General features: G+C 50.2%; 1 protein-coding gene across 3 annotated transcripts in view; it reads right to left on the bottom strand.

Moving 5' to 3' along the window:
• Positions 1–20,273, bottom strand: part of LOC126198775 (dihydropyrimidinase-like) — a 284,208-nt gene that overhangs the window by 79,293 nt on the left and 184,642 nt on the right. Inside the window, exon 1 of one of the 3 annotated variants that reach the window (XM_049935338.1) lies at positions 642–830. The exons of the other annotated variants lie outside the window; for them this stretch is intronic. Within the exon in view, the coding sequence (XP_049791295.1) occupies positions 642–731 (90 nt within the window). The 5' untranslated portion in view covers positions 732–830. Of the gene's footprint in view, positions 1–641; positions 831–20,273 lie in introns of those variants that run through there. 3 annotated transcript variants of the gene reach the window in all.

Below are 20,273 nucleotides of genomic sequence, written 5' to 3'. Positions count from 1 at the left end.
GAGATCATGAGTTTGTGGCAAAAGAAACATTTCTTTGCAATAAAATTTAATTGAAAATTTTGACCTGACACGATTCCACGGTAATGACATGTGAGTTGTGATAAAATCTCTTCTTCAAAATATCACAAAACAATTGTGAAATTGACGATAATATTTTAAACACTGTTGTTATTTTACGACATTAGTAATTTAATCATTACGCCAACTTCTGAGTGCTGTTACTGACTACGAATCTGCTAATATGCACGAAACGATCAATAACGTAAAATAAATTGCATGCGAAATTGTTTTCTGAGATTTCAATATTATATGACATATAAACTGTATAGTGACACACTGTTTGTGTCATAACGAATATCATATGGATAAGATTAAGTGAGGGAAAAAAATATTGTTTAAATAGTGCGCCATCGAGTAGCAGAAGCCTCAAAGTACCCATAACTCCAAAGACCAGTAACTCAGTGAGCAGTAAGGTCAGTTGAACTGTACACAAATGCTGAATTTCTCAGTTCATTAACATATTTATTTGCAAGCGTGTACGTCTAATTCTGTCATACAGACCCATGTTTAACTATGTTAATGCATAAAAATGGCAAGCTACTGACATTTGTTACTGAATTATTGTCAAATGTATGTTTTACCTTTTGATCACTGCAGTCCAGGTGGTTCAAATGAACTTCTGTACTAGACGTTACATTCTTATTTACATCTTCTTGTGTTTCATTCATCATGCTTGATACACTTTGTAGCAACTGCCACTACTGTCAGTTGCGATTTCTTAACTCGAATACTGGATAACGTATCACACGTTTACGCGACTGTTAGCAGTACTGAACTACTCCTAATGCAATCACACAGCACTCTAAGCAACACGCGTGATCTTGAGCCCTTACCTGCCTGCTGAACTGCCACGTCATGGGATTTCCATCCATTTTATTGAACGACTGGTACCTCGCTAGAAAGACCCTAGGGGAGGAAGGATAAGAGAATTTTCCTCTAGTCTGCAACGCAAAAATCTCCCATAGTTTAAGTGTATCGGTGAGATGCGAAGCAACCAGAGTTATTTTATATTCTCGTCCAATTCTGTAATTGATAAATATCGAAACGAATTGTGGAAGTAAATGTTTACAATAAGATTGGCATGCGGTCTTATATACAGAGGTCTAGAGAGAAGGGAGATACTAAAAACTTGACTTACACAAGAAACTGCTTTTTTTTTTTTTTTTTTTTCCTTTATTGTATTTCAATTCCCCATCGGGGCGGGCTGGCAGCAGCATAGGCGCTGCTCTTCAGCCGAAAGACATAGAACAAAACAACAGAAGACAGTTAAAAACAGCAAAGGAGAGAATAAGGTGAACATAGATATAAAAAAAGGGGAACATCATGGAAGGCAAAAAAAAAAAAAAAAAAAAAAAAAAAACGGGGAGACTAAAATGGAGATAAAAAACTGTTTAAAAGTAGCACACACAAAAAGCCACACACTGCGATGGTTAAAAGAACACGAGGCACAGTATGACTGGAGCATAAAGGTAGCGACGTAAGGCATAGCACATAATGTAACACTGACGGCGAACCTCAAGGCAGGACACAATTAAAATCACACCTCTTGACGCACACGAGAAACAGCACTAAACAACACTGATGTGGCACACTGATGAAGAGCAACACATAGGACCTGCCAGGCGCTAGGAGATGAGGGAGACCCGAAGAAGGGAGGGAGGGGAAGAGATGGGGGAGGCGACCGGGGGGCGCGTGGAAGAGGGCCAGGGAGGAAGGGATGTGGGAAGGAGAGAGGCAAGTATGGGGTGCAGGGTCTCAGGGGAGGGGTGGACAGAGGAAAATCCGCTCTGGGAGAAGGAGGAAAGAGGGAAAGGGGCCCTGGGGAGGGGGGGGGGGGACAAGGCCAGGTTATAGTTGGAAGGAAGGGTAGATGTCACGGCGAAGTTCGTCATCCGGGAGGGGGAGGCGTTGGAAATTGCCCTGATGAAGGAGATGGAGGGTATGGAGGTGGAGAGAGGGAGGGATACAGCGATAGAGGCGCGGCAACGGGCGGGGTGTGGAGAGGAAGGAGGAAACCAGAGGGTGGGGGGGATCAAGCCTGCGAACAATGTAAAGGATGCGGAGATGTTGGAGGAACAGGAGGAGGTGGGGGAAGGGGATCAGTTCATACAGGAGCCTTGTGGGGGAAGGAAGGCGGATACGGAAGGCAAGGCGGAGCGCATGGCGTTCAAGGATTTGGAGGGCCTTGTAAAAGCGGGTGGGGGCGGAGATCCAGGCAACGCTGGCATAACAGAGGATAGGACGGATGAGGGATTTGTAGGTGTGGAGGATGGTAGAAGGATGCAAGCCCCATGTCCGGCCAGACAGGAGTTTCAGAAGGCGGAGGCGGGAATGGGCTTTCTGCTGGATGGTCAGGAGATGAGGGGTCCAGGTGAGGTGGCGGTCAAGGGTGAGGCCAAGGTATTTCAGGGTGGGGGTGAGTTGGATAGGACGACCATAAAGGGTGAGGTAGAAATCATGGAGGCGGAAGGAGCGAGTGGTGCGGCCTATGATGATTGCCTGGGTTTTGGAGGGGTTGAGACGGAGGAACCACTGGTTACACCAAGTGGTGAACTGGTTAAGGTGGGTTTGGAGGGTACGTTGAGACCGTTGAAGGGTAGGATAGAGAGCCAGGAAGGCGGAGTCATCAGCATACTGGAGAAGGTGGACTGGTGGGGGTGGCTTGGGCATATCAGCTGTATACAAGAGATAAAGGAGAGGGGAGAGGACAGAACCCTGGGGGACGCCAGCCGTGGGATAAAAGATACGGGAGTTGGTGTTGTGGAGGGTGACATAGGAAGGACGGTGCGAGAGGAAGGAAGCGACCAGACGGACAAAATTGATAGGCAGGGCGTAGGTTTGGAGTTTAAAGAGGAGACCGGGATGCCATACACGGTCATAGGCATTTTGGAGGTCAAGGGAAACAAAAATGGCGGAGCGACGGGAGTTGAGCTGGAGGGACAGAAGGTGAACAAGGTTGAGGAGTTGGTCGTCAGCAGAGAAGGAGGGTCGGAAGCCACACTGGGTAAGGGGGAGGAGGTGGTGTTGAGCAAGGTGCTGATGGATACGGCGGGAGAGGATGGATTCAAAGACCTTACTGAAGACGGAGGTGAGGCAGATGGGACGATAGGAAGAGGCGGCAGAAGGGGGTTTGTTGGGTTTGAGGAATAAGAGGACGCGGGAGGTCTTCCACAGGTCAGGGTAGAAGCCAGTAGAGAGGACGACATTATAGAGATGGGCGAGGACAGTCAGGAAGGAATAGGGGCTTTCGCGAAGGTGACGGTAGGTGACACAGTCGTGACCAGGGGCCGTGTTACGTTTGGACCGGAGGATAAGTTTAATGTCTTGTGCTGTGATGGGAGTGTTTATGTCGGAGGGGGGCAACTGCCCCAAGTACTGGAGACTAGGAGCAAGAGGAGCGACCGAGGTATCAGCACGTTCCATGACCGTGGGGAAAAGAGAATAATCAAAGTGGGGATCATCGGGGATGGAGAAGACCTCGGAAAGGTGGGAAGCGAAGTGGTTGGCCTTACTGAGGTTGTCAGGAAGGGGGCGATCGTTATGGAGAAGGGGGTAGTGGGGAGCGGAAAGGGAACCAGTAAGACGATGGAAGGCGGACCAGTACTTGGAGGAGTTGATAGGGAGGGTGGCGTTGAGTCGTGTGCAGGTCTGGCGCCAGTCTCGGCGTTTCGTTGCTGTAATAAGGTTCCGTACGTGTCGCTGTATTTGCCGGTGGCGTTGGAGTGTATCCCTGTCACGAGTGCGCAGGAAGGAGCGATAGAGGCGGCGGGATTCACGGAGGAGGAGGACAGCCCGCGGAGGGAGAGTGGGACGGTGTGGGTGGATGGTTTTAGTAGGAACATGGGCCTCCACGGCGTCAGTAATTACCTGCTGAAGGAAGGACGAGGCGTGGTTGATGTCGTCAGGATGGTGATAGGTAAGAGGGTGGCTTTCGACCTGGGCGGAGATGGAGTCCCGGTAGGCATCCCAGTTGGCACGGCGATAGTCATGGACGACCTTGGGAGGGGGTGCAGGGTGCGGAGCCGGAGGGGGGCGGTTTGTAGATGCGATGGTGAGAAGGACAGGGAGGTGATCGCTACCTGTGGGGTCAAGGACGGCGACAGTGATACGCCCAAGGAGGTTGGCGGAGGCAATGACAACATCGGGGGTGGTGTTACTTTCAGGTCGGGTGTGCTGGGGAAGAGGAACTAGGTCACCTTGAAGTGTGGAGAGGAACTGATGCCACCGCCGAAGGGCAGCAGGAGTGCGGCTATGGACGTTGAGGTCGGCGGCAATCACATAGGTGGAGAAGGTGTGGTCAATGTGTGAGATGAAGTCATAAGGAAGAGGAGCAGTGGGGCGGACATAGATGGTGGCACAGGTAATGGTGAGGGAGGGGAAGAAGACGCTAAGGATAAGGTGTTCAGTGGGGTCATTGAGGAGAGGTTGTGGCCGGACAGGGATATGCTTAAGGTGACCAATCGCGACTCCACCCTGCGCACGAGGACCAGGAGCGTCAGTGCGGTGGAGGATATAGGGGGAGGTGCGGATAGAATGGTGGGGCTGGAGAAAGGTTTCGTTCAAGAGGAAGGTGTCGACCTGGTGGTGGGAGAGGGTGTGCATGAGGAGGTATTTGTTGGAGCGGAAGGAGCGAATGTTCTGGAAGAGGATGCGAGACTCGTGCCGCGCCATGACGGGAAGGAGGGGGGGGAAGAGAGGGAAGGGAAGAGACTTAAACTAGGGTGTCGAGGCGGGTGAAGGTGAAGTGGGCTTGGTTGTGGGAGTAAGTGGCGAAGGCGTTCAGGTGGAAAACAGAGCGAGCAGCAAGGGATATTTGTTGGAAGGTGTGGGGGCGCTGAAAAGGGTGAATGTTTTGGAGGACAACGGTAATGAACCGGATGATGTCCTCGGCCGTGGGGGGTGGACGGAGGGAATTGTTGGGATGGACAGGGGGATCGACGGGACGAACTGGGACCGTAAGTTCAGGGGTGGCTGGAGGGGGTTTAGCTTTACATTTGTGGGAGTATGTGGGATGGGGGCCATTGCAGGTATTACAGGAAGGAGGAGCAGCGAGGTTGGGGCAGTTTTTAAGAAAGTGGGAGGCCTTGCAATGGGGACAGGTGGGGGGGTTTTTGCAGTTGGGAGTCAGGTGGTCATTGTACATCAGGCACCGCTGGCAACGGTAGGATTGGGGAGGGGATTTGGAGGATTCAACAGGGTGGCGACGGTGGTATATCAGGGCACCCTGGGTGAGGAGATGGTCTATGGATGGGGCGGATTCAGAGAATACCCGCATGAGGTAGGTGGGACCAGAGGCATTGTGGATACGGCGGGCAGAGCGGATGTCCAAGTCCGGGTGGGAGTTCAGTTCTACCAACACTTCATCCTCTGTGATCACCGGGCTGAGCTTGGTGATCACAGCGGTGTAGGTGGGGGGGCGTCGGGGAGGCTGGGGCTGACGAGGAGTGGAAGCGGAAAGGAAGGGTGTCAGAGAGGCGTGGGGGCCAAACATAACTCGTGGGAGTTTTCGCAGGAGGTCTGTGTGAAAGGATGGGGACGGGGACTTGATAAGGACTGAGTCCCTGCGGGGAATGAGTTGGGAAATGGGAGCACCAGGTAAGTACTTTCGTATTTCCTTGGTGAGGGTACGAGCGTCGAGGAACTTAGGATCGGGAGTTGACAGGACGAAGGTGTGGAGGGTGGGGGCCAAGGTATGGGTGGCAGGAGGAGGGGTGGTGTCCATGGTGACGGCAGGGGGAGGGGGAGGGGGAGGTGGTGTTGATTTTTTGTGGGAAGTCTCGGGAGCAGAGTCGGTAAGGACGCGCTTTTGGGGTTTTTTGGAGACTGGAGGCTGGGAGGAGGGGAGAGGGACAGGGAGGAGAGGGAGGTGGCGGGTGGCAGATCCCTGTGGCGTAGCGGAGGCACCGGGAGAAGCAGCTGGTTCAGTGGTGGCGATGGTGGCTCGGCGCGACGTGATGCGTGCGGGAGATGCAGAAGACGAAGCGACGGGGTCGGTGAGAGAGGGGAAGCCAACGACCTGAGGGGCGGCAGCAGAGGCGGCAACAGAGGCGTACGTGAGGGCGGGGGTAGGAGTGGGAGCTGTTGAGGGTGTGGAAGCTGGAGGAAGGGTGTAGAGGTGTGGGTATACAGCAGGGGAGGAGATAGGGGGATGTGTGAGCGGGGGAAGGGAAGGGGAGGCGGAAGGAGGGAGGCCAGGGGCGGCACTCCAGGAAGTGACTGTGGGAGAAGGGGAGGGGGAGGTGTAGATGACGGTGGAGGTGGGAGTACTCATTGCAGACGAACGGCGACGGACAGGCGGACGTGCAGCGGGCAGCGGCGGCGTCAGCGTCGGCGTCGGCGATGGTCGGCGGCGAACAGCAGGCGGCGGCGGCGGCGGCGGCGGCGGCGGCGGCGGCGGCAGCGGTTACGACGACGGCGATGGACAGCGAGCAGGCAGGCAGTTACGACGACGGCGATGGACAGCGAGCAGGCAGGCAGGCAGGCAGGCAGGCAGGCAGGCGGACGGACGGACGAACGAACGAACAGCGACAGCAACAAGCGGCGGGCACACAGACAAACACACACAATCTTCGAAGACGGAGATTCCACCCTGAGAGTAGCCCAGGCTTTGCAATCTGACGCTTTCGAAGGAGGGGATCCAACCCTCTAGATCAGGCAAGAAACTGCAATTTTTCCACTGTTATCAATTAAGAACATCCTTCTCCGTGTTCGAGTACGAATTCGAATCGTGAAATGTTTTGCAAGATATTATCCAAGCTCTTCACTAGCTGGTAAATTGTCCAAGTCTTCTGGAACTGCTATACAAGGGATTCCAGAAGGAATATTACATGCGGTATTTCTACAGGCGATTGACTGTATGGACAACGCGGAGTGAATAGTTCATCTGTGACAAAAAATGCCCAATTTTCATACTGAGTAGATTTCCAGCTCTGAATTTTGTCCACAAAATAAATCTCACAAAATTATTACGAGCATACTGAGAAGTTTTTGAACTAATGTATTGATACAAAACTAACGAATAATTGATCCAGTTTTAATCAAATTCTCATAAATCACACCGTCGACTACAGGTACTTTTAATGTCTTCACAATGTTTTACGTACCTTGCAACTCTTCTGAATAACTTCAAAATGTTTTACGTACCTTGCAACTCTCCTGAACAACTTTGGTGGACTTCTATCAGCCCAGCACTGTTCGGAATGCGAGTGACTAGAATACAATATTGCAACGCCTGTGTTGAATAACAATGCAAGGTTCCTTCAGACCTGCATGTACCTATGTCCAGAGGAGCATAATATCGTTCTGAACAACATAGGCACTGTAATATCGTATTTATCCGCCGAAACCGGGCAGCGACTTTCAATTAAAATGTCCTACCCTGTCCGGGAATTGCGTAATGTGTGTACGAATGACGCAGGAATGACAACGTATAAGAGATTTGGAGCTGGCCGAGAGTCGTATACGGATAACCAAAGCCGTTAAGGCGACCACTTGCTTCATGTGGGGAGTCTGGGTTCGAGTCCCGGTCCAGCCCAAATTTTCATTGTCGTCATTCCCTGGTTGTTCATATTTGCAATTCCGCATACATTTCATGACTATAATACGATAAATAATTTGTCTCGTGTCTATACTCTTTCTCTGAAAACTTCGTTTTTGTGTCTGCACTAATACAAGCAATCTGATGAAATAATCTTGGTGACCGAAATTGGATGCTGTTCCAGCTCTAGTTAATTTCTACCTGCTAAAACATTATCACTATTATTATTATTGTTATTAGTAGTTGTTGTAGTAGTGTTATTATAATAGGGGTGAGGATGGTATCATGGGTCGATGCTGGAAATATAGGCCCCCTCAAAATCTAATAAACAGCCACGCATTCTTGTGGTACGAGTATCGTTTATGAGTGATGGTCGTAGTTACGTTGTGGTACAGCACTCCGCCATTGCAGAGACTTCTACTGGTCACCAGTGAGGTTTTCTTCTTTTCAACATCGACCAAAAGCTTTTAGCAATATTTCTACATCTACGACTGTGCAAATAGGCCCAAGCGTTTTGCTCCAGTAGCATTATTGTATTGGCAACTTGAATAAATTCTCGCCGTTGGCGTACAGTGGTCAGCACTTGAACTACTGTAGCATAGCGGACAGCAAAACGAGACCTGTTGGACAGTAGAAACATTAGACTTTCAGTTCAGCATGTGGCTTTCGAATAGTACGGAAACAACACACCTATTTACATCTACAAGATAGGATTTGCGGGAAGTTTCAGCCCTACCCTTCTGTTTTCATCTAAAAAAATCTGCTGCGGGAAGTCGCACGGAGAACATGATCTGTCGGAAACAACATGCAGAGATTGGTTGTGACGATTCGAAGACAACGATTCTGAGGTGAGTGACGAAATCTGTCCTGGTCGGTGTGGTGGATTATGAGCTGCTGCAATTGCGAAAAACAGTGAATGCTGCACGCTACGAAGCACTATATTACTCAATTTGAACTGCACATTTAAAGGCAAGGCCCACAGTATGCTCAGAGGCATGGCAAAGTGTTTCTGTCACACGTCAATGCCAAACCACATGTTGCAAACGGAATGAAGGAAACTTTGAAGGGACTTCTATGGGACGTCTTCCCCCATCAGCCACCATCATTAGACATCGTCCATTCCGATTACCATTTGACCATTTGTTTCGCTTCAAGAAGCAAAATGACTATTTTGAACACCACGTTTTTTAACGATCTCACAAACTGATTCAATGAGAGTATTACCGGAAAAGACACTTTTTTTTAAAAAAAAAAATCCCGAAATCCACTTGTTATCTGAAAATACGGAAACTGCCAAAGCACATCACTTTCAGTAAATTATCTTCCTCGGCGGGGTCAGAGATTTTCTCTGCCTTGTGATGACTGGGTGTTGTGTGACGTCCTTAGGTTAGTTAGGTTTAAGTAGTTCTAAGTTCGAGGGGACTGATGACCATAGAGATGTTAAGTCCCATAGTGCTCAGAGCCATTTTTTTTGGAATTATCTTCTACCGTCCACCCGTTTTAGAAATTTGGGATATGTATTAATTTACCTGAAAAGAAAAATGCTAAGGCTGGATCTAGATATAATGGGGGTCAGTGAAGTCAAATGGAAAGAAGACAAGGGTTCCTGGTCAGGCGATTGTAGGGTAATATCAATGGCAGCAGAAAATGGAATGACGGGAGTATGATTCGTTATGAATAGGAAAGTAGGGCAGAGAGTGAGTTACTCTGACGAGTTCAGTGGTAGGGTTGTTCTCATAAGAATGAACAGCAAACCAACACCTACATCAGTAGTTGAGGTATACATGCTGACATCGCAAGCAGATGACGAAGAGATAGAGAAAGTATGTGAGGATATCGAAAGTGTAATTCAGTACGTAAAGAGAGATCAAAATATAATAGTAGTGGGAGGATTGGAATGCAGTTGCAGGGGAAGGAGTAGAAGAAAAGGTTACGGGTGAAAAGGGCCTGGTAGTAGGTATGAGAGAGGAAAAGGACTAATTGAGTTCTGCGACAAATTTCAGCTAGTCATAGAGAATAATCTGTTCGAGAATCATAAGACGAGGAGGTACACTTGGAAAAGGTTGAGAGGTATACTTGGAAAAGGCCAGGAGACAGGGAGATTCCAGTTAGATTACATCATGGTCAGGCAGAGATTCCGAAATCAGATAATGGGATCATAAGGTGTACCCAGGAGCATATACAGACTTAGATTAAAATTTAGTGATGATGATCAGTAGGCTGAAGTTTAAGAGACTAAACAGGAAGAGTCAAGCCGGCCGAAGTGGCCGTGCGGTTAAAGGCGCTGCAGTCTGGAACCGCAAGACCGCTACGGTCGCAGGTTCGAATCCTGCCTCGGGCATGGATGTTTGTGATGTCCTTCGGTTAGTTAGGTTTAACTAGTTCTAAGTTCTAGGGGACTAATGACCTCAGCAGTTGAGTCCCATAGTGCTCAGAGCCATTTTTGAGGAAGAGTCAATGCATAAAGAAATGGGATACGTATGTACTGAGGAACGAAGAGATACGCCTGGAGTTTTCTGAGGCTGCGGTAATAAATAGCTCAAAATGCACTTCACTTGAGGGGAAATGGACATCTCTAAAAATGCAATCACGGAAGTTGGAAAGGAAAACATAGGTACAAAAAGGTAACTGCGAAGAAACCATGGCTAATGGAAGAAATACTTCAGCTGACTGACGAATGAAGGAAATACGAGGTGTGGCTAGAAAAAAACCGGACTAGTACGGGTGAAACAATAAAACGAATGCAATAAGGCTGAAAGTCGCGTGGCCTGTCACGTGACTCTCGCTCCGCCTACTGCTCGAGTTTCATCTGCCTCCTGCACTCAGTCTGCCCGTGGCGTCTGTTTTAAGTAGTTGACGTTTTGTCTGTGCGTCGGAAAATGTTGAGTGTACAGAAAGAACATCGTGTTAACATCAAATTTTGTTTCAAACTAGGAAAATCTGCAAGTGAAACGTTTGTAATGTTACAACAAGTGTACAGCGATGATTGTTTATCGCGAACACAAGTGTTTGAGTGGTTTAAACGATTTAAAGATGGCCGCGAAGACACCAGTGATGACACTCGCACTGGCAGACCATTGTCAGCAAAAACTGATGCAAACATTGAAAAAATCGGTAAACTTGTTCGACAAGATCGCCGTTTAACAATCAGAGCAGTGTCTGAGTTAACAGGAGTTTCCAGGATGTGAGAACAAATCATTCTTCGGCGTTCCTTCTGTTCAATTGTGAGACACTTTGGAACCATTTTTGAACACACTTTGTTCATGTTGAAACTTTCATGAAGAATCTGCCTAACACTTTCCTTGTCAACTCCTGTTAATTCAGACACTGCTCTGATTGTTAAACGGCGATCTTGTCGAACAAGTTTACCGATTTTTTCAATTAATTTCTATCGATTCTCTTATAACACTGTCCCAAAATCTGGGTGTTTGTGCTAGAATCCTGGTATCCTCATACTTCATGGCATGATCTAGTTCTAGACAGTGTCCAGCAATGGCTGACTTAGTCACCTGTCTTAATCTAGTGTGCCTCTGATGTTCTTTGCACCTGATCTCCACAGTTCTTGTCGTCTGGCCAATGTAGGACCTGCCACATTGACAAGGTATATTGTAAATCCCTGGTTTTCGTAACCCCAGGTCGTCTTTGACACTCCCCAGCAGTCCCCCAATCTTGTTGGATGGACAGAAAACACACTTGATATTGTGTTTACGGAGGATCCTACTGATTCTGGCAGAAATAGAGCCAGCATAGGGCAGATATGCCACCTTCTTTGTTTCATCTTGGTCTTCTTCAGGAACCTGTGGTATGGTGGCTGGTTGGAGTGCCCTCTCAATTTGTCTGTCCGTGTATCCATTCTTGGAGAAAACTGTTTTGAGACGTTCTATCTCTATAGGTAGATTCTCTTGGTCTGACAGGGCATGTGATCTGTGGACTAAAGTCTTCAGAACCCCTTTCTTCTGTGCAGGGTGGTGACAGCTGCTGGCCTGCAGATATAAATCAGTGTGTGTTGGTTTTCGGTACACACTGTGGCCAATTGATCCATCTGCTTTCCTCTGGACTAGTACATCCAGAAATGGCAGCTGGCCATTCTTCTCCAGTTCCATGGTGAACTTGATATTAGAGTGGCATGAGTTAAGATGTTCAAGAAACTCATTGAGCCTGTCCATCCCATGTGGCCAGATCACGAAGGTGTCATCCACATACCTAAAGAAGCATGTGGGTTTAAATGTGGCTGTCTCCAATGCCCTCTCCTCAAAACTCTCCATAAACATGTTGGCAACCACAGGGGACAGTGGGCTGCCCATAGCTACACCTTCAGTTTGCTCGTAATATTGGTTTCTGTACAGGAAATACGTGGATGTCAGTGTATGACTGAACAGGTCCAACAGAGCACCGTCAAATTTCTCTGCAATCAGTTGTAGTGAGTCCTTCAGTGGGACCCTGGTGAACAGCGATACCACATCAAAACTGACCATGATGTCCGAATCTGTGATGTGCAGTTGCTTGAGGCGTTGCAGGAAATCTTCTGAGTTGCGGATGTGGTGAATACATTTGCCCACATATGGAGACAGGAGACCTTTCAAGTACTTGGCTGTTGTGTTCGTAGGTGCCCCAATATTACTGACAATTGGACGTAGGGGCACGCCCTCCTTGTGTATTTTAGGCAGACCATACAGTCTAGGTGGCACTGGCGCTTTTTCCCGTAGTTGTCTGATGATCTTATCAGGCATCCCTGTTTCCTTCAAGAGAGCACTAGTCTTCTTGGCCACCTTGTCCGTGGGGTCACACTCCAGAATTCTGTATGCAGGGTCCTCCAGAAGTTGGCGTACTTTCTCATCATAATATGATGAGGACATAATATGATGAGAAAGTATCAGAGGCACACTAGATTAAGACAGGTGACTAAGTCAGCCATTGCTGAACACTGTCTAGAACTAGATCATGTCATGAAGTATGAGGATACCAGGATTCTAGCACAAACACCCAGATTTTGGGACAGTGTTATAAGAGAATCGATAGAAATTAAAATGGCTGACGATCTTATGAACCGTGACACAGGGTACCAGCTAAGCAGAGCCTGGGATCCGGCTCTGGAATTGTTAAAGGAGCAATGGGACCAGCTGCAACACTGCACAAACAGAAGAACCAGAGACATGGAGATGGAAAACGAGCCCCTGACGGACTGCCAGGAGCACCAGACCGAAGATGGAACACCCAGAAGTGGGACTGGTGGGCGCGGACCGCAGAGGGAACATCCAGAGCCGCAGTGGACGAAAAACGGAGCGGCAACGCTCCAACAGGTCGTGGTGAGCGGGCGCGGACCGCAGGGGGAACGCTTGGTACCCCAGGCCGTAGACCTTCACCTTCACTTGTCCATACGGGTCTGCCCTGACCCGTGTTGGGAGCAGGCTAAGCATACACTGCTATTCCTGCATAACCCTGTATCTGTGGAGTGGCTTCCTCACGGTACGAATTGGCCTGAGGGGTTTGCTGGGGTGGAGTTGTCCTCTCTGTGCCACGAGATATTAATCTCGTAGTAGGTCAGGCCAACGCGTGGTTGGCCTGTGGTGAATAGGATGGCCCAAGTCCCTAATGAGCCTATTGTCGGACTGTACAGTCCGCTCGTAGAAGAGCCGCGCCGATTGTTTAAATCGGTCGCGGAGGAAGGGGATGCCGGTTTTTCGGTGGAGCCGAGCGGTCGAATGAGCCTCGGTAGGCGCAGAGCGAGCTTGAGCGCCCTGTTCTGCACCCTCTGCAGCTTGTTGATGTGTGTGTCGGCTGCGTTACCCCACACCACGGCCGCATATTCCAGCACTGGACGAACCAGCGCCAGGTACAGCGTGATGCCGTGGTGGGGAGGCAAGGCAGACGACGGGTTGAGCAGAGGGTACAGAACGCGTAGGCGCCCTATTGCTCTGCTCCTGACGTCCTCGATGTGGGCTTTCCACGTTAGCTTCTGGTCAAGAAGGACTCCCAGGTAACGGCCAGTTCTGCTCCATGGGACGGGCTTCCCATGACGGTGACTGGCGGAAGATCTGATGGCAGTGGTCTTCGTGTGAACACCACTGCCTGGCTCTTCGCCGCATTCATTTTCAGGCACCACTTCGTCGACCACGCACCAAGGGCCTCACATCCACGCTGGAGCAGGCGGCGCATCTGGACTGCCTTCATACTCCGCACGAATAGCGCCGTGTCGTCGGCGTAGAGTGCCAACTTCACCGGCGCCACGCGCGGAGCGTCGGCCGTGAATAAGGAGTAGAGCAGGGGGCCGAGAACGGACCCCTGTGGCACTCCAGCACGGATGGGTCGGTGCGTGGAGGTCCCCTCGTCCAGGCGGACGTGGAAAGTCCTGTCAGCCAGATACGACCGGAGGAGGACCCCGTGCGACGTCGGGACCCCGTGCACAAAAAGTTTGTACACGAGGCCGTCGTGCCACACGGAGTCGAATGCCCTGGAGACGTCGAGGAACACCGCCCCAAGGTATTCCCGCGTCTCCAGGGCGCGCATGGCCTCTTCCACCAGCCGCATCAGCTGATGGACCGTGGAGTGACCCCTCCGAAAGCCGAACTGCTCATCCGGTATCACTCCTTCTGCTGTCACGTGGCGAAGCAGGCGCCTGGCGTAGAGGCGCTCGAACACTTTGGTGAGGGCCGGGAGCAAACTGATGGGTCTGTAATTGGCAGCGTCACGCGGGTCCTTGTTCGCTTTCGGGATGGCCACCACCTCTGCATGTTTCCACACAGAGGGGTAGACACCCGAGCGAAGGACCTGGTTGAAGATACCCGCCAGCAGAGGATGGACCCCTGCTGGAAGGTTCCTCAGCAGGTGGTTGGTGACCCCATAAGCGCCTCCAACCTTCCTAGGATTGAGCGCCTGCAGCTGTGCGGCCACCTCCGCCTCGGAGATGGCTTCAATGACGTCCCCGTCGTCCCTTGCCTCCAGGAACACCGGGAGGTGCTCTGCTACCCGCTGGATGTGGTCTTCATCCAGATTGTCGTCCACCGGGGTGAATGACGATTGGAATTGGTCCGTCAGGACACCTGCTTTGCCGTCTGGGCTGCAGACGACGTCTTGCCCAACAAGTAGTGGTGGTATGCGTTGTCGTCGGCGCAGGAACGACTTCACCGTGCGCCAGATGCTGCCGTCCTCCGGGTTGAGGGAGGCAACGAAGGCAGACCACACGCTGTTCCTGTGCTCCTCAGCCGCTGCTTTGATGTCTCTCCGCATGCGGTTGAGGCGTCGCTTCGTCGCGGGTTGGCGGGTGAGCTGCCACTCCCGGAACAGCCTGTTCTTCTCCCTGATTGCTTCCCGTATCGGAGGCGGTAGGTTGCGGGAGAAGTCCCTGGGCCCCTGTGGCTGGGGTGGGGTGGCTGCGTCGGCAGCGTGCAGTAGCTGGCGGGAGAGGACACGCAGAGCGGCGTCTGCGCCCACTGCGTCGGGATCGGGTGTGTCCGCGATCGATTCCAGGACTATCTCCTGGAAGCGCTCGCAGTCCATGCGCCGGTACGTCTGTCGGCTTGGTGGCAGCGTGGCTCCGGCGACATCTATGTCGAAGACCACCGGCAGGTGGTCCGACGACAGGGCACACCGTGTGGAGGCGGTCGTGTGGTGCCCGATGCCTTTTATGACTGCGACATCGAGCACGTCCGGCCCAGACCGTAGATGAAACCCCCAGGAGCGGGGTTGGTGGGCGCGGACCGCAGAGGGAACACCTAGAACCGCAGCGGACGGAAAACGGAGCAGCAACGCTCCAGCAGGTCGCAGGGAATGGGCGCGGACCACAGAGGCGCCTGCAGCCGTTGGTGGAGGGGGAAGGCCATAGGCATAAATACTGGACCAGGTCCACTCGAGGAGCAGTCTCAGGTCGCACCTGATGAAGGTTACGAGCTACGTGACCGAAATATCGTGCAAGTACGACGCTGATATCCGGCAGAACACCCGACAACCCAAGATGTCATTAGATCGCCGGGAAAGCCTGAAGAGTTACAACTACTTATGTGTTTGGAGTAAACCTTTTTATTTTTCGACATAGTCTCCTTTTAGACTTATACACTTCTTCAAACACTGTTATAATTTGTTGATCCCTTCTGAATAATAGAAATTGTTCAAGTCTGCAAAATAGCTACTTGTATTAGTTGCTGCAATCACCTCCTCGTTTGAATGAAATCTTTGTCCTGCCAGCCATTTCTTCAAATGTCCGAGGGAGCCAAGTCTGGAGAATAGGGGGGACGTGAAACGAATTGGCATCCTATTTCCATTAATTTTGCCACCACAACTGCTGAGGAGTGTGCTGGTGCATTGTTGTGATGGAAAAGGACTTTTTGCAGTCCAATCGCCGGCGTTTTTGTTGCAACTCGGTTTTCAAACAGTCCTCATTAGCTGTTTGGCCCATCTGATCTTCAGTATTCTGCTATAGCATCACATTTTAAAAGCTTCTATTCTCTTCTTGTATGAATTGCTTATCGTCCACATTGACTTCCATACAGGCTACCCTCCGGACAAATACGTTCAGAAAAGAGTTTCAAACACTTTAATTGATATCTAGTGTTAACAGACTGCTCTACTTCAGAAATGCTTTACCAGTCTGAATTTTATATCCTATTTACTTCAGCCTTCTTCATCAATTTTGCAGCACTAATAGCAGAACTCAACTACTACCTTCAGCGTCTCATTTCCTAATCTAATTCCCTCATTATCACCTGATTTAATTCAAGTATATTTCATGATACTTCTTTTATTTTTGTTGTGATTCAGTTTATAACATCTTTTCAAGACACTGTAAACTCTGTTCGACTGCTCTTCTAAGCCCTTTGCTGTCTCTGAGATAATGACAATGTGCTGATACAGCTGAGTGCACACGTTTAAGTGCAAATTTTGGAATTGTCGAAGATGTAAAAGTTTGTTCCTATCATAACCCTAAAATCAACTGCATGACATGAAATCTTCTCAAATGTTTGGGGGAATGCTTTTCAAATTATATAATGAAATGATAAGAACCAGTTGCATAAAAGAAATTTAATTTCTTTACCAGTTTCGGGCACTTAGTGCCCTTTTTCAAAAGTGTATGCCTATCGTATTATTTGCGAGTGTGAATAATAAAGCGCATACAGCAGACTGCCATTATCATTTACTTTACAGTGTCCGGCCCCAGTCACTAAGTGGCCGCGCGCACGGTACCTAAGCGTGTTCGGTCAGGGAACTGGTTGGCCTCTGTAATAAAAAAAACTGAGTGGAAGGATCAAACAACGAACTTTAACGGATGTCAAGTGAAGTACGCAACGACCAAACCCAACGATCAACAACGGACAAAAATAAAAAAAATTAAAAAAGCGGTCAGCGCGACAGAATGTCAATCCTAAGAGCTCGGGTTCGATTCCCGACTGGGTCGGAGATTTTCTCTGCTCAGGGACTTGGTGTTGTGGTGTCCTAATCATCATCATTTCATCCCCATCGACACGCAAATCGTCTAAGTGGCGTCAAATCGAAAGACTTGCATCCGGCGAACGGTCTACCCGACGGGAGGCCCTAGTCACACGAAGCTTTCACAATGTCTGCATAAAACTAGTACAAAGAAGATTCTTTGTGATAGTTTTATGTCCGTGAACCTGTGAGTTCGTAAAATCCTTTGGTTGGTCTATTCATCCACGAACTGCTCCAGAACTATTTCTAAGCATTATACACTCCTGGAAATGGAAAAAAGAACACATTGACACCGGTGTGTCAGACCCACCATACTTGCTCCTGACACTGCGAGAAGGCTGTACAAGCAATGATCACACGCACGGCACAGCGGACACACCAGGAACCGCGGTGTTGGCCGTCGAATGGCGCTAGCTGCGCAGCATTTGTGCACCGCCGCCGCCAGTGTCAGCCAGTTTGCCGTGGCATACGGAGCTCCATCGCAGTCTTTAACACTGGTAGCATGCCGCGACAGCGTGGACGTGAACCGTATGTGCAGTTGACGGACTTTGAGCGAGGGCGTATAGTGGGCATGCGGGAGGCCGGATGGACGTACCGCCGAATTGCTCAACACGTGGGGCGTGAGGTCTCCACAGTACATCGATGTTGTTGCCAGTGGTCGGCGGGAGGTGCACGTGCCCGTCGACCTGGGACCGGACCGCAGCGACGCACGGATGCACGCCAAGACCATAGGATCCTACGCAGTGCCGTAGGGGACCGCACCGCCACTTCCCAGCAAATTAGGGACACTGTTGCTCCTGGGGTATCGGCGAGGACCATTCGCAACCGTCTCCATGAAGCTGGGCTACGGTCCCGCACACCGTTAGGCCGTCTTCCGCTCACGCCCCAACATCGTGCAGCCCGCCTCCAGTGGTGTCGCGACAGGCGTGAATGGAGGGACGAATGGAGACGTGTCGTCTTCAGCGATGAAAGTCGCTTCTGCCTTGGTGCCAATGATGGTCGTATGCGTGTTTGGCGCCGTGCAGGTGAGCGCCACAATCAGGACTGCATACGACCGAGGCACACAGGGCCAACACCCGGCATCATGGTGTGGGGAGCGATCTCCTACACTGGCCGTACACCACTGGTGATCGTCGAGGGGACACTGAATAGTGCACGGTACATCCAAACCGTCATCGAACCCATCGTTCTACCATTCCTAGACCGGCAGGGAACTTGCTGTTCCAACAGGACAATGCACGTCCGCATGTATCCCGTGCCACCCGACGTGCTCTAGAAGGTGTAAGTCAACTACCCTGGCCAGCAAGATCTCCGGATCTGTCCCCCATTGAGCATGTTTGGGACTGGATGAAGCGTCGTCTCACGCGGTCTGCACGTCCAGCACGAACGCTGGTCCAACTGAGGCGCCAGGTGGAAATGGCATGGCAAGCCGTTCCACAGGACTACATCCAGCATCTCTACGATCGTCTCCATGGGAGAATAGCAGCCTGCATTGCTGCGAAAGGTGGATATACACTGTACTAGTGCCGACATTGTGCATGCTCTGTTGCCTGTGTCTATGTGCCTGTGGTTCTGTCAGTGTGATCATGTGATGTATCTGACCCCAGGAATGTGTCAATAAAGTTTCCCCTTCCTGGGACAATGAATTCACGGTGTTCTTATTTCAATTTCCAGGAGTGTACGTTCTATTTTTTCTATCTCTGTGACGCCTGATGCCCCGCTTGAAGTTATTTCCGATGCGTAGAGTGCATCTGGCTGTACAACTATATTTTAGCGCCTGATTTTGGCCTGCCTTGAAGTGTTTCTTGTATTGCAGTGTGTCCATATCAGTTTGTAAGCTTCCTGAAGTTTTTCTGGTTGTTCTACACTACTGGCCATTAAAATTGCTACACCACGAAGATGACACGAAATTTAACCGACAGGAGGAAGATGCTGTGATACGCAACTGATTAGCTTTTCAGAGCATTCACACAAGGTTGGCGCCGGTGGCGACACCTAAAACGTGCTGACATGAGGAAAGTTTCCAACCGATTTCTCATACACAAACAGCAGTTGACCGGCGTTGCCTGGTGAAACGTTGTTGTGATGCCTCCTGTAAGGAGGAGAAATTGTACCATCATGTTTCAGACTTTGATAGAGGTCGGCTTGTAGCCTATCGCGATTTCGGTTTATCGTATCGCGACATTGCTGCTCGCGTTGGTCGGGATACAATGACTGTTAACAGAGTATGGAGTCGGTGGGTTCAGTAGGGTAATACGGAACGCCGTGCTGGATCACAACGGCCTCGTATCACTAGCAGTCCAGATGACAGGCATCTTATCCGCATGGCTGTAACGGATCGTGCAGCCATGTCTCGATCCCTGAGTCAATAGATGGGGACGTTTGCAAGACAACCATCTGCACGAATAGTTCGACGACGTTTCCAGCAGCATGGACTATCAGCTCGGAGACCATGGCTGCGGTTACCCTTGACGCTGCATCCCAGACAGGAGCGGCTGCGATGGTGTACTCGACGACAAACCTGGGTGCACGAATGGCAAAATGTCATTTTTTCTTATGAATCCAGGTTCTGTTTACAGCATCATGATGGTCGCAACCGTGTTTGGCGACATCGAGGTGTACGCACATTGGAAGCGTGTATTCGTCATCGCCATTGTGGCGTATCATCCGGCGTGATGGTATGGGGTGCCATTGGTTACACGTCTCTTGTTCGCATTGACGGCACTTTGAACAGTGGACATTACATTTCAGATGCGTTACGACCCGTGGCTCTACCCTTCATTCGATCCCTGCGAAACCCTACATTTCAGCAGGATAATGCACGACCGCATGTTGCAAGTCCTGTAGGGGCCTTTCTGGATACAGAAAATGTTCGACTGCTGCTCTGGCCATCACATTCTCCAGATCTCTCACCAATTGAAAACGTCTGGTCAATGGTGGCCGAGCAACTGGCTCGTCCTAATACGCCAGTCACTACTCTTGATGAACTGTGTATCGTGTTGAAGCTGCATGGACAGCTGTACCTGTAGACGCCGTCCAAGCTCTGTTTGACTCAATGCCCAGGCGTATGAAGGTCGTTATTACGGCCAAAGGTGGTTGTTCTGGGTACTGATTTTTCAGAATCTATGCGCCCAAATTGCGTGAAAATGTAATCACATGTCAGTTCTAGTATAGTATATTTGTCCAATGAGTACGGGTTTATCATCTGCATTTCGTCTTGGTGTAGCAATTTTAATGGCGAATAGTGTACGTTGGT

Source organism: Schistocerca nitens, chromosome 8 (genome assembly GCF_023898315.1).
Source record: "Schistocerca nitens isolate TAMUIC-IGC-003100 chromosome 8, iqSchNite1.1, whole genome shotgun sequence".
NCBI lineage: Eukaryota > Metazoa > Arthropoda > Insecta > Orthoptera > Acrididae > Schistocerca > Schistocerca nitens.
This window is presented reverse-complemented; position numbering and strand designations above follow the sequence as displayed.